At 44.9% G+C, this 15325-nt stretch overlaps 1 protein-coding gene across 8 annotated transcripts in view; it reads right to left on the reverse strand.

Moving 5' to 3' along the window:
- Positions 1 to 15325, reverse strand: part of NAV2 (neuron navigator 2) — a 724028-nt gene that overhangs the window by 192306 nt on the left and 516397 nt on the right. For all 8 annotated transcript variants that reach the window (XR_012381865.1, XM_073904859.1, XM_073904858.1 and 5 more), the window contains one exon: positions 12998 to 13167. Coding sequence is in view for 7 of the 8 variants with exons in the window: in XM_073904859.1 (XP_073760960.1) it covers positions 12998 to 13167 (170 nt within the window). In the remaining variant the exon portion in view is untranslated. The remainder of the gene's footprint in view (positions 1 to 12997; positions 13168 to 15325) is intronic.

Consider the following 15325-nt stretch of genomic DNA (forward strand, 5'->3'; position numbering starts at 1 on the left):
GCTATTCAGAGACCTTCTGTGGGGCTGGAGAAAGCAAGGATCCTTTAGCCATTCACCACCCTGAGAGCTGGCAGAGCTGCACACCCCCATACTTGTAGGAAACAACAAGTGTGTCTTGGCCTACCTTTTATGAATGAGCTCAGAGTATGAGTCTCATTTTCATGGAATTCCATGAAAATGGACTATGACCCTGGCAAGTAAAACCAATCCATCAATAATACATATGTATGCACTGAGTCGAGGTTTTTTACTGTGGTAGGTCGATTGCAAACACTGCCCGAGTGCCCACCATCTCGGTATCACATACACCCTGCAACGTGGCTCTGAGCTCATCCCTCGATGTACCTAGCCGGGCCGTGTGACTTGCTCTGGCCAACAGAATTCAGCAAAGAGAACCAATTATCTCTTTCCAGAGCTTAGGCTTCAAAGGGCTGTGCACTTAGCCCTCTGTCTCAGAACTCATCCACCATGAGGACAGCCTGGACTGGCCTGCTGGAGGATCAAAGATAGGGTAGAGAAGCGGGGACAATCTCTACTGAGGGCAGTACACACTAGCCAGCATCCAGCAGACACCCAGATGACCGCAGATGCCTGAGCCAACCCAACTGAGATCACCCGAGCCCGGCATACCTCAGTAGAACGGTCCCGTCAACCTGTAGGCTTGTGTATTTCAAACCATAATTTTTAGGGCCTGGGGAGATAGAGGTCAGTAAGTCACAACCTGCTTCACCAACTTTCTCAAGCCTGGAAGATCCAGAAAAAGGTTAGCTCCCACAAGTTTCACTATTATTTACGATTTCCTGGGCAGTAACTGGTTTGAAGCAGTTCTGGGGGAAATAGTCACTATTTCTGATTGGAGGGTGGGTAGACCACAACGGCTCAGAACATGGCTAAAAGAACACAAGCCTGGCGTCAGGTGATAAGGGTAGGCATCTGCGCCCTAGCACATAACGTCCAATGTAGAAAAGCCACTCTCCTGCAGAGGTGCTCACTGGTATGGACTCCAGACCAAATAAATTTCGTATGAGGCAAAGTGATCCTGGCCCCCTAAGGAGTGTTATTACCAAAGGGCCGGAACCTCATCCATATATGAAGAACGCAAGAGAATGAGCATCTCTGGTGCACAGAAATCTCTACAAGTGGGGCCCAGTTTCTTCCCTATAAGGTCTAAACATTTCCTCTCTTCTATGGGCTGTCCCCTGCCTTTTCTTAATGAATGCTGCCCCCTACAGCATGTATGTAAAATAGATTTATAGAAATAATTCTGCCTTAAGATATTTATATCTGGCTCTTCTCAGGAGAGGACAAGGAAAAGAATCCAAGTGTTCAATGGCTGAAGCCACCCATGAGTAACTTCTCACCCAGGAGCCACGACTGCTTTTACCTGGCCAGAAATCCTTGCCTGTGGCCTCCTTGATGGCCTCAGAGTATGAGCTGGGCAACTTCTAGACAACTCATCTGAAGTTAGAGGAGAAATCTTCCCCAACTATGTGAATGGAGGAAAGGAAGTCATCCCAAACTGTACACAGGCCAGTATCTACATAAAATGCCACTTCTTTTGTTCAGCACAGAGGTGAACCCTAGAATGAAAGCAGCACCATCTGGAATAAGGCGCATTTTTGGAGTGAATGAATACCTGCAAAGGAACTAATCCAAAGGTGAGCCTCTGGGAACTCTAATCAACTATGAGGGATAGGTGTCATTACCAGGCCTTTTCAGAACCCAGTAAAATCATACCAACTCCACCCTTTGCCTAGGATAATCAAATCCTCTATCTGCAAGGGATTTTAGAGGACATCTATCCCAGTCTACTTGCTAATATAGGAAACTCCACCTTTAGTAACTTCCGTGAGTGATGATCCAGCCTCTGTTTCTGTTTCTATGAGGCTCAGGAAACTCCCTACTCCCATAAGGCCCTGTTCAACAGTGAGAAGACAAAGGTGAATAAGTTCTTTTTTTAAATATGCAGGGAAATTTAGAGTCCCTGTTATTTTTTAGTTCTCCTCTCTGTGACCAAGGGGGGTGGGAGAGGGAGAGGGAGAGAGAGAGAGAGAGAGAGAGAGAGAGAGAGAGAAAAAGCTGGCCCAGGATATAGATTTTTTTTTTTAATTTTTAAAAAAGATTTTATTTATCTATTTGACAGAGAGAGACATAGTGAGAGAGGGAACACAAGCAGGGGGAGTGGGAGAGGGAGAAGCAGGCTTCCCGCTGAGCAGGGAGCCCAATGTGGGGCTCGATCCCAGGACCCTGGGATCATGACCTGAGCCGAAGGCAGGTGCTTAACGACTGAGCCACCCAGGCGCCCCAGATTTCTATTTCTAAAAGGAAACTGATCTCTGTCTATAAAACTCTTTCCTAGATATCCTTTGTTTCTCACCACTGTGTGAGAGAGTGGGTGTTCTGTGCATAGGGGACCCCTGAAGATTTCGTCTCTGGGTCTCACCCCGATGAGCTTCTACCTCATCCACAGAACTGGCTTCATGTCTCCTTTATGCTCCCTCATAGCACCTAGTCTTCTTCTTAAAAGCAGTTAATACAAAAGCTCATGAGATCATTTGTGGTTTCCTATCAGTCTTTGACACCAGACTCCAAGTGCCATGAGGGCAAAAATGATGATCGATGATCGATTTTTTCGCTTTTGAGTATTTAGCAACTGGCACGATGCTGAAGATATAGAAGGCACCCAATAATGTGCTAAATAGATGAAAGACTGAGTTCCAAGTACAAGAATGCATAATAAGGAGGCAGACTCACATATTCCTAGAATTTTTTTTGCAGCAAAAATCAACTAGTGCCTTCATAGATCCTTATTCTCAGGGCTAAACCAGATTCTTAAATCCTCCAGCTGGTGGCTGCTGAAGGGAGGGGATCGACGGCCCTGCGGAGATGATTTTAGCTCAGGCCTGCTGTCAGTTCTTCACGACGCCGCGTGAATCTGATCGTGCCCACAACGTGGGTTTTCTTCCACCCACATGCATTCTTTCAAATCGAGGAAACAAATGTGGGGAGACCCTGTCTGGGAGAGAACAGTTGGACAATCTCAAGTCATCATCCTCCCCAACAGAGTGCCCTGAGAATGTCAGGCTGGAAATCAAGTCTACCCAGAGACACCATATACACAACATGGGCAGTAGGGGGCAGCAGAGACTCAATGTCTGGACTGTCCTGAGCCAAAGTTTTTTTTTTTTTTTTTTTAAACTGCTTTACCCATGATGAGTTATTATAGGTCATTGATTCCCCACTCCGTTTCACATTTCATAAAAATGCTGTGATTTTCTCCTTTTGAAAAAGGCAAAGGGAGCATTAGGTGTTGAGGGGCCTTCTTTACCTTTGCTCTTAGGACGGAAGTAGGCCAGGTCACCTATTTCCGTCAGCAGCTAGTATCTGTGGAATATCCACAAAGTTCGGGGAGCCTTGCTAATCACATGAATCAGCATGGCTGCAGCTAAGAATTCATGACAGGAGCTCCTAGGACACTAAGAATGCAAACTGTGACCACAGGGCCTTGGCACAAACCACTCTGCAGCATGACCATTAACAGCCCGATGCCTGCAGATGGCCTGTGCATCACTCTTCCCCTGATGTGGCTGTCTTGTGACCGTTATCTTGGAAACAAATATTCTGTGTTGGACCCTCTCATTTGTCATTCTCATCAGGAGAAGACAGGTTCCCTGGCATATGTGTTATGTGTTGGTATCCTGACAAAATAGACACTGACAGAATGGTGAAGGCAGGCTGTAGTGGAGAAACATGCATTTTATCCATTAGGTTCATTTAAGCCTGAGAATGCCAAGTCCTCAACAAAGAGAGGGGCCATGCATGCATGCACAAGCAACTCCCTGTCAAGGTGTTGCAGCTACACTAGCTGTCAAGTTTTATTGTTCAGGAGCTCTCCCCTTGTTCTGACCAGCATTCTGATCTTGTCCATTTGAACAGAAGAGTCTTCGTTCTGTGCGTTGTGCATAGGGGCCATATGCGCTCAGAAAAAAGGTAATTCCATTTATCCCAAAACGTATGTATCTTCTGTGCTCATAAACTCTGTCAAATACTTAAATATTTAAAACACCATTTACATGAGTGACAACTAAACCCTGACCACAGATGACACCTGGGTAAAAATGATGAAAGCCCTCAGAAACATAAATACTTTCCCCTACCAATGATCCTTGAAATTAGACTGAATTCATGTACATGTGATGCTTTCCACATAGCAGATGGAAGCCAAAGAAGTGTTGAGATTTATCCCCAGAAGATCGGATGAACATCAACGAGGCATTTTCTATTCCTGACACAAACCAATCAAATAGATATTTCAGCTTCCGAAATAGCTTGTTTTCTCTCTCCTTTTCTCTACTCGTTCTTCCTCTTACAATAAGCCAGGTTTATTGTATTTTAGAAACAGGATATACAGCAGAACCACAAGCCCACACATTGGCTTTGAAACACATCCACATGTAGAAGAAAGCAAACATGGTTATATCCTTATTCCTCTCTGCGAGAAAGGTGGCCTTAGCATTAAAGGTTATTGGTTTCCTACATCAGAAGGACTGATGCATCTCCTCCTCTGAAGGCTCTTCTGAATTACACAGTAGATCAAGAAAATGGTTCCCAAAGGTGGCCAGAGAGACTGTATCAGATACCATTTCTTTCACCTTCCTGTCTGACTTCAATTTAATGCTACAGGTTAAGGACAACAGCTAGGATGGAGTATGGCTAGGAAGCTTTACCAGTGTTCATCCTTCCTCTGAATAGGATAGCGCTCTTATAAAGTAACATCAGGCTCTTCAAGTGCCAAGCAGAGAGAGAGCCAGAAGGTGACTGTCCAACCAGAGAGAGGGTGCGCTGACTTTCCCCTTCAAGCACTTCCCTGCATCGCACGGTACCTCTGCTACTGTATCTAGACCCCACAGCGATGCTCCCTTTTTCATATTTCCAGGCTAAATATGAGATCAAAATCCTTTTCCCTGTTTTCTATTAGCTCAATTGAAATGAAGTAATATTGAAATTAAAAAAAAATTACAATAAGAAGGGTGCCTGGGTAGTTACAGTATAAGTTACTGGCTCTGAGAATAATTTTAAATATAGGTACAACAAAACAGATTTAAGTGGTTTCCTATTTACTGAGCTCCTGCTGTATGCCAGGCATTAGTCTGGGTATCTTACTACATTAACTCCATTCCCCATAGCAACACACTCCAAAGTGGTTGCTGAGAACAGAAGGACAAGCGGAAGGCAGCATGCCCTTTCAAAGGTGACCCCGAAGGCCTCCTAGGAGAGGGGTTCTCAGACTTCAGTGCTCTAAGAATATCAGGGGTACAAAATGTAGATTTCCAGGCTCTCATTCAGAAGTCTGACTTAGAAGGACTAGGTTTACAAAGCCTCAGGATTTGTGTTTCTAGCAATTACCACAAAGGATGCTGGTGTCGATGGTCCGTTAATCACACCTTGAGAAACCACAGTCCAGAGTCTTGAGTGTACTGTCCCACCAGATTGTGGGACTTAAGCTGCACGCTTTAGACTTAACAGAGACCCACCATGCTGTCCCCTCTTGGATTGCACATGGGCAATTTGCAGACACTGTGTCAGAGTGGAACAATGTTACTGTTTGAGGCATTATTTGGGAGACCCAAAACCATGTGTTTTAGGACTTTTCATCTGTTCAGTTAGACAATATCAATACTTGGCTCAAAGCAAAAGGAAACTGGTGTGAAATGAAAACTAAAAAAATGAAAGTTGCCTTTCTGCAGAAGCCATTAACCTCCACCTGCCGACTTGTGAAAGGGCACCATTAACAGCAAATGAACTGACTATACGGTATTTTGAAAAATCAGAACCTGGCAATTTTTTCACACTGTGCAAATGAAACCCACAATATCAATAAACTCCAGCTATCAGGAAACAGTAAGTCATAATATTTCATACTGATGTCCACACTCAGTAGAGGCAACAAGGACAAAACATATGAATTGTGCTATATAAAAAATCAGAGAGAATATTTCACATCTGACTCTCTACCATCATTTGGGCTAGGGCAGCCTGATGCCACCTCACAGAGAGAGAAACTCAATGTCTGAGAGGTGAGCTGACCTACTGCTGGAAAAGGATTAACAAAATCTTTTCCCCTTCTGCATGAGAATTTAGCCTTCGGTTAACCTTGTAACTCTGTTCCCCTGGAAACTTGATAAAGATAGAATGTCAGCTATGTTACTAAGCAACACTGCTCATGGTAAAAATGACCCTTGATAGTTAAACCACATCTGGACTGGGAAGAGCTATAAATGAAGTATAAATACCTCTTGGAGGACACCATCATTTTGGGTTTCGCCAAGTACTGACTACTAATCAGGCCTAATCCTTGCGGGAACCCTAGGAGTTATGCATATGGTGCTTTTACAAGAGATAATGGCTCCCATGGGGGCGTGTGCTTTTAAGCTACAGCGACTCTTGCACCTGCTTTGTGTGAGTCTTGTACCCTCACACCTCAGTGGTCCCCTAAGTGGGAGGGGGCAGCCACAGCACCTGGATGACTATGGGGACCGCTGTAAACAGGACCATGTCTATGGAAGAGAGACACTTTCCTGCACTGCCAGCCAGCTGCGATTCCTGTCTATATCCTGAGCAGGACAGTGCCAAATGTGGCTTATGATGGTCCTCTGAGGGGGACCCTGAGCAGATGCCCTGGTGAGCACTGCACTTGCCCAAAAAGCCACACTTGTGGGAAGTGGCAAGGCCAGACCTCAAACACAGTTGTCTGCTTCAATGTAAACACTTTTCTCTTTAATTGTTGGGCCTTCAACATTTCCTCCCCAGATAACCATATTCTGGCCCAAGAGACCAGTGCAACTTTGCAAACACTTGCTAGGCTATTTTTTCCTTCTAGTGCCATGGGTGAGGTCCCTAAATTTGGTAGCTTCTAATTCACCCTGCCTGCCTATAGCCTCAGTGGCTGATCTAACAGTTCACTGAATTCCATTTCCAGATGATCCCCCAGAGACTCCTTGAAATCCAGCGATACGTCCTTGGTTCAAATCTTTAAGCTGCCTTTTTAAGCCCTCAGACAATTACGGCTTCTGCTTAGAGGCTCAAGGCAACCTCACAGCCGACTGCCAGACAGAGATGATTATCACCTACTGAGCATGGACAGGCACCCGAGCTGTCCTTGGCCCAAGATAACAGCTCTGGAATGGCAGGGGTCTCCGGATGGCCAAGAGAGGCCCTACCCCACCGCTGGAATGATCGTGTAGAAATTCCCCTCTCTAGGTCCTCCAGAGGACATGAGTTTATTAACACAGAGACCCCAGCAGACGTCCTGTCAGATTAACACCTGGACCCAAACAGTAGGATGAGTCGATCCTTCCCAGCCTTCCCCTTTCTTTCTCTCCGCGAAAATCTGGAGCTGGGTATCACTGCAAATGCTATCACTCCTCTCAAGTCCTTCTGGAGCCTTCCTGGCTAAGTCCATCTTTTTCCTCAGGACTCCGAGCATATCTCTCTTCTAGGACCTGTGAGCACCACCCCTCCCCTGAGGCCGACAGTCTGGGAAAGCTGAGGCTGCGTCTCAGTCCCCTGAGTCATGACGACAAGCCCCATGCCGGACACAAGGAGGGACAAAGTGAACAAATGAGAGAAAGAACCGGAAACGGAGGCACCCAACCGTATTCTTTTCTGTGTGACTTGGACCACTGCATTAATCCCATCTGTGATCTTAGGTCAGAATCCTGGCTAATGGTGGGCCACGGGCAACTTCTTCACGGTTACCTCTCCCAGTCATTAACTCAGATAAATAACTTGCTTCACCAACCATAAAGTGACAAGTTTACAGAGATTCTAAATCAATGGCTCCAATGTTGCCCAGACAGGACATAGTGCTGAAGGCTATAAAACTCTGTCTCCACCCATGTCTGGCTCTTCTTTTCTACCCATGACAGGCTGGAGTGAACAAGAGGAAGAAAGTGACACCGGATGAGGACCAGGGGAGGGAACCTCTCAGAAAGCACTGGTGGGGTTCCCACTAGCCAAGGCCAAAGGGTCGGGGAAAACAAGCATTCACACCTCACGGTGGCTTGGTGACAGACGACCTCAGACTCACTTTAGAGAAGGGGAAACTGAGGCCTGGAGAAATTAAGCGTATTGAGTGAGGCCACGCTAGTTGGCAGGCAGCTTGCTCTCAAACCCAAGTGCTTTCTGTACTATGCCAAGGTCACTAGTTGTAACTCACAGCAAAGTGTCAATAAAAAGGGCCAGTTTTTAAGCAAATGATCTTGTTCTTTCAGCTTCTTAAAGTAATTTGCCTCATTTCAAAGACAGAGTATTTTTTGCCCAAGAGAGTGAAAACAGACGTGGTGTCAAGTGTGTAGGGAAACTAGTCTCTCACACATTGTTGATGGAAACAGACATAGGTGTAACCTTCTGGAAGCAAAATTTGGCAATGTTAAAACAGCTGTAACGCGTATACCCTTTATGCAGCAATTCCACTGAGATGGTGCATACATGCAAAAAAAGACATGAGGATGTTAATATCAGTGCTACTTATAATATCAAAAAATTAGAGGTAACTGAAATGAAAGTAGTTACAAATATGAAGGTAAATTCATGTAATGGAGTACTCTGCAACTATTATAAAGAGAGAAAAACCTATAAAAGGGCTGGCCATGATTTGTTGATCTTATTTATAAGATTTTAAGTCCTATACAACATGTGTGGGCGTGTGTGAGTGTGTATGTACAGAGCTCCTGTAAGAATTAAATTATTTCTTATAAAGCCCTTAGAATAGTACTCAGCAAACACTAGGAAAAATTTATCAAAATGTGATAGTATATGCGTAAAGAAAGTACAGAAGAATATAAACTAAGTGATAAACAGTGGCTTATTCTGAGAGGCGGGGATTATGAAGAGTTCCCTTTCTTTCAATACATTTGTGTTGTTTGACAATTTTTTACAGGATGATTTATATCATGAAAATATAATAAGGATACGCTTTCTCCAAAATGAAGAAAACCCTGTCACTCAGGAGAGAACGTCTTCCATTTGCACAGAATTTAGTTTAGGAATACTAAACATTTCAAATTCACGTGATGGACCAAACACTTTAGAGACGTAGGAGATTTCTGGCAGCGCTAACCCATGCAGAGGATGTACGTGAGGGGATGGAAGGAAAAGATAATGTCACGAATGTTGAACACGACAGCTATTTCCTCTCCCCGAAAATCTGGGATTCTGCTCTGGAGCCTGAGGGCCACTCGGAGCCAAAAGAGGAAGTGAGGAGGGTTCATGCTCCCAAGCCATCCCTCGACAGATGTTTCGTGGGGGATCCTGTTCGTCACATCCTGCAGGCCAGGTAAGGTCGTGCCCGCCCGCCGCCCGCAGGAGCGAGAGAATGAAGCCAAAGACAAATCTAACCACGCCAGGGACGACTACACAACAACTAGCAGGTTTTCCTAAAGGCTAAGTATCTGTAGACTTTCCTCCAAACCTCACAGGCAAAATCTGAGACGTGAGTCTTCGGGAAAACGAATAGGTTACGTTGCTCTACAGGGACATTCCTGGGTTTTATATATCAACCATGTACTTGGTCACCCCATGGAATGAGCTAATAAATTGAGTGTGCCCCTAGACTTTTTCTCACTGTGGAGTATTTTATGTATCTATTACCTTTCTTCTGTTTTCACATCTCAGTTGACTGTTCTGTGTGATCAGAACTAAATTTTAAATTTGCTCATGGAAGGAGGGCATTTGCCTCTTTGGGCGTGATTTTAAGAGGAATCTTTTAGTATTTGCTCACAAAGAATTAAGTGCTCCAGGCTTTGGAAAAGTTGCCTGTTATACAATTTCCTTTTACTCTTCATCCTTTTGAAAACATCAGGACCCAGTGTTGAAATATTTTTGTCATTTACTGACAGAATACTCAATTTCTCATTCCCCTTACTGGTGTGATTAGATCAATTCCTAGAAGGAGAATTCTGGCCCATCGGGTCACACACACAAGCACATGAATTGGTTTACCTGAGAGTGAAGTGCCAGCACACGATGCCATCAGGGCTTGGCTGACTCACAAGAAAGCTTCTAGAAGGACAGGTCATGAGGTCACATCATGGACTTTAACTCATCTGAAAGCAGTCCATACCTCCACTACAGCACCAATCACGCTGAGCTACAATTTCTCTGCTCACTAGTGCGCATCTCTCCAAGACTTCTCAAGATGAGGGATGCTATGTTGTGCATCCAAGAACCTGTTGTGGCTCCCACATGGCCAGGTGGTAGAGCTACGTCTCTCCCCACATACCATATGTTTCTTGGGTCTGGCTACCCCATAAGCAGCAATCAAGATCAGATTCAACGGAGGACAGAGGGACGGTGAGCAAGGAGGAGTAAATATAAAAGCCCCTGAAGGTAAAATTGAACTGTCCCTTTACCTCCGGATGGTGGTGAATTGTTACTATAAAAAATACCTGGGTCTGCCGCATGCCTGCTTTGCCTAAGCTCTCCAGGATCGAGAGGGGAAAATGCATCTACTTTGGTGCACCTGGAAACCCGGTCGGTTATTTTTATCCTTTCAAAAGCGAATCCTCAGCAGATTTTCTGAGAGTCACAGATCACAAAATTGATCCTCACTGTAGACTTCCCAGGGGACAGGACAGAGCCAGAGTTCAAATCCAGAAGTCGAACCTCGATATGAATTCCAGGGCTCAATTACCGGGGGGGGGGGGGGGGGGCGGGGTGGTAAGTGAGTAAATCTCAGCTCCATTTACCTATAAAACTGGGTTAATAATATTTACCACACAGAATGTTTGTGAAGATCAAGTAACACAGTGACAATCAAAGTCCCTGGCAAATAACACCTGCTCAATAAATAAGTCTTGACTTCTCTTTCTTCTGACCCAACAGTCCTTCCCTGGGGCAATGCCTCCATTAGAATTTGCAGCTGCCGTCCTTGACAGGCGTGTGGCTCCCTGGCTGCTCGGTGTGCACATGACAGCCCGTGCCCAGGACAGGGGCAGACTGGTGGCCGTCCCAGCACCTGGTGGGCTGCCTGAGTGGCCCTGTATCTGTGCTAGGCTCTGGGACAACATTCCAGCTACCAACCCTTCACCCTCCCCTATCAGTTCTATCCATGAGGAGCTTTTCTTTCTTTTCTCAGTCTTTTGGATATTGGTCTCACATCCATCCTTCAGACATTTTTGTGACAACTTCTCCCCAGATGACCATGGGACAAGGACGGAATGGCCCAGCAGAGGGCTCTACACAGGTTGCCCCCCGCCCGGATCCTCTTAGCTCCCCCGTCTTGCTCAACCTGCACATCTCCAACCTTCAATGGGCAAGGCTTTGAGCATTTCTTTTCTGCTTGCAGGAAAAGCACAGTATTAATCATGGTTCTGGAACCAAGGTGCCTGGGTTCAGGTCCAACTCTACCTCTCACCATCTCTGGTGTGGCCTCAGCAAGTATTTAACCTCTCTTTGCCTGAGTCTATCCTTTGTAAGATGGGGATAACAACATAGCTTGTTGGGGGATTCAGTGAGGCACACAGGAGGTACTCAATAAAATGTAGTTCTTATTTATTTATATAAAACACCTTTCTATATATATTGTGCGTGTGCGCGCGTGTGTAAATATATTGTGAAATTAGTTCCAGAAGAATATACATAGGACGGTTTATATTAGTATCCTTCAGGGAGCATGTAAAGGAGAACTTTTATTTGATAGGTACTTGTACCATTTTACAAGCATATATTATTTTTGCAATTTAGACACACTTTTAAAAAGAACACACTTTTGAAAAGAACACATTTTTGAAAACATGCTTGGGTATGGTTGAAGAAAAGAAAAGGAGGGGAGGGGAAGAGGGGGAAAGAGAGAAGAAGAAAAATGATTTTCTTAAGGCAGAAGCCAAGGGCTGGATCACAAAGAATCTTGACTGGTTGAGACATCCTACTGCTAGCTGCAGAGTTTCCAACACCCTGTAGGCAAAACCTTCTGCCATATATATGTCAACCATACAAAAGTTTCCTTCATATTTTCTCAAGTATTCTAGGTGGGGGTAGGGCAGAAACCCAGCTCCAAGTCATCCTGGGCTAGAGGGGTAGGTCAGGGAGGCTCTGACCTCATTCACAGTGGGAGGGCTGTCCAGGCTCCTGGAGCACTTCAGGGAGTGCGAGGCAGCTCTCTTGGGTCTCGGGAGAGTAAGAGACACATCTAGGACAAATCCTACCAGGTAGAAAATGCTTTCAAGAGATCTGAGCATGTCCCCCCGCCAAGAAGTCTAGACCCCTTTGCCTGGGAGGAATGAAGGAGGACTCTGCCTCCTACCGTAAAATCTTCTAAGCTGACTCAGTTTTCTCCAATGTCCCACAGGACACAGACTGAAGCGAGCAAAGGTTTGTTTCACTACCTTCTGTGCAATAGCCCCCAACAGTGCTACTCACCTTTTCTCCGCATCCTAAAATCTCAGGGCTATGTATAGCAAACAGTTATATCCTCTTTTGGTAAAAGTTACATCATCAGAACACCAAGAATAATGTTGTATATTCCTTATATGTAGCCAAGATATTCATTTGGCCGACCCCCATGTCTTTTTCGAAGGGAGAAAACCCCCTTCTTTTTAACTCCCCTTGTATCACTTTTGATGGGTAAAAATCTTATCATTTCACACAATGCACCCTCCAAGAAGCTTGCATTTCTGGAAAACCATCTACCATACAGAGTACATTCTATGAAAGTTTATTTTCAAATTGTAAATGCTAGATCGCTTCTCTCTGTAATCAGGTGTCTTCTGGGCCCCCACTGAAACAGATACAGGTATTCCTGCTAGCAACTATGAACATATTTCCCCCATTTTATTAATGCCTCTGCTAACAAAGTTCCTGCCAGCCAAGTATATCCTGTGGCCCATGCCCACCATCCTATTTGCACCCTGCTCCCAACCCTGACCAAACTCACCCAAAGCAACTGGATCTGCTGTAAAGGAAGATGCCAAAAAGGACCATCAAGAAGTTGACTTACCTTTCTCGTGGCTGCTTGGTGGTGGTGGTGGTGGAAGTGGGGAGGTGACTGGTTTGGACTTGTCATAGTTGTTAAAGCTCTGGCTGCGTCGGTTGTTAGCAGTGGCTGACCCTCCACGTGTTTTGGCTTCGCTGCCCGCAGTGGATACCCTTGCGGTAGGACCCGGAAGCCTAAAATGCAAAAGCAACAGAATAATGACTCAGTCTTAGGAGAACAGCCGTGTCTCAGAATAAGGAACTGCAACCATGCAGGAGGTAAAGGAAACCATTCAAGACATTGGGTCTGTGGAGGTTTGCCAGTCAAAAGATTTAGTGGAACCACTACAAACATCTAGGCTACTAATGACCCCAGCAAAGTCCAACAGCAAAACTTGAGTTTTCCTTTGAGCAAAGAGAACTTCCTTTTTCTCTTGGATGAGTAATTTTACTTTTCAATAGGGCCAAACCATGTCAACTCTAATTCTATAAAGTGTGGAACATAAAGGCCAATTAAGACTCTAAGCTTTTTGGGGGGCCTGGGTGGCTCAGTCATTAAGCGTCTGTCTTCAACTCAGGTCCTGATCCCAGGGTCCTGGGATCGAGCCCCGCATCAGGCTCCCACCTCGGCGGGTGTCTGCTTCTCCTTCTCTCACTCCCCCTGTTTGTGTTCCTGCTCTTGCTATCTCTCTCTCAAATAAATAAAATATTAGAAAAAACACCTCTAAGCTTTTTTACCCTATTATGTGTGCATCTCTTTTGGTAGGTATTAATATGGTGTTTGTCATAATCCGGGGTTGTTGTGTCAAGAAAATGACGTAATTTATAATGGTCAGAAAGAGACCTGCTAGCACTCAGAACCCAATACAACTACAATGAAAAAACTTATGGCCTGGATGAAAACATGTGTTGAAACATACATTTTCCTTCAACACCTGGCAACTTGTCTCCATAGGCATTACTTAGAGGCTGAAGCCCAGCTTCTCTGCACAGTAGATGGATAAAATCATACGTTCTTTCTGTAGAACCAGCAGGAAACTATTAACCTAAAGACAAACATACACTTTCTCTTTAAATAAAGTAACTCAGTTGGGGTGGTTTGGGAAATAAAGGTAGCAGACATCTTTGTAATATGTCTAAAGATATTATGGCCTCCTCCCCCAAGAGTTAAGGGTAAGACTCCCCAGATCAGGAACTTCGGTTCAGAGACTACTAAGCAGGCTGTTTCTAATCATTAAAAGTTGAAAGATGAATAAATAATGAAATAGTTATATCTTTCAGCTAAAACCCACTTAACTGTTTAAAAGCCACTGGAACTTCCGCTGACTAGCATTAGATCTAGTGATAAGTCTGAACTTTCAACTCATAAAGCTTTAAACTTTCTCTTCCCATGCAAATCTGTGAGCACCAAAGAGGTCTGCAGTCTGGAAGCATTTTACATATAAGCAGGCAATCACTTTAAACATTTTCTTGCTGGCTGAGCAAGAAAGATGGTTTGTAGAGTAAACAGAGAACATGAGCTGGTGTGAGAGCACTGTAAAATTTATACAGTTAAGAAGAAGGTGGCCCAATTCCCTGACTGGGAACTAGGCGACAAGGAAGGGGGTGAGTTCTCCCCCACAAGTGGCAGAGAGGCAAGTGCACTTTCCACTGCACTAGGATGATTCGCCCCTCTGTTAATTTACCCCATCTTGCTTGGAGAAAATGTTCACCCCATAAAGACAGACAGAGAGTGGGGTATAAAACCAGCAGTGCCAGGGTCTATATTTAGGTACCAGATGTGGCCAGCACAACTGAATGAGGAGGTCCAGCAATAGGACCTTGGTACCTCTTGGTTCTGCTTTGAATACAAACAGCATCCAGCAAGCCCTCCAAGTCATTTTTAGTGGAGTACTCCCAGCTAATGGTAGAGCTTCTGCAGGTGCAGACATGGAGTCCTTTGGGCTGGACTCCTTTAACCCAGCTACAGTCTACAGGAGTCTTCATGCCCACAGACAGGCCTGGAAAAGGATTATAGACTTGTTCCAAGATGATGCCACAGCAACCACATGAAGTGGCACAGGGTAAAAGGCCGTAGCATTCTTCTTCGGTAGGGAATTTGCAAGGAGTAGGGAAGCAAAAAGCAACAAGAAGGGAAAAGACACACTCCTTTCAGAGCTGCTGAAGAGCCCCCACTGCTCTGACCCACGGCTGGACCACAGACTTTTCAGGGCATTTGTGGCCTTTATAGAAAGAAGATTGACCAAAGCATCGGATGGGATGAGTACAACCTTGAATTGCATAGGCTGACTAAAAATATAAAGTTCATCTTCCTTTTTCTCTTGGATGAGTAGTGTGGGATAATGAACAAAAT

Source organism: Callorhinus ursinus, unplaced genomic scaffold, assembly GCF_003265705.2.
Source record: "Callorhinus ursinus isolate GAN/ISIS: 27379988/994484 unplaced genomic scaffold, GSC_fseal_2.0 scaffold21, whole genome shotgun sequence".
NCBI lineage: Eukaryota > Metazoa > Chordata > Mammalia > Carnivora > Otariidae > Callorhinus > Callorhinus ursinus.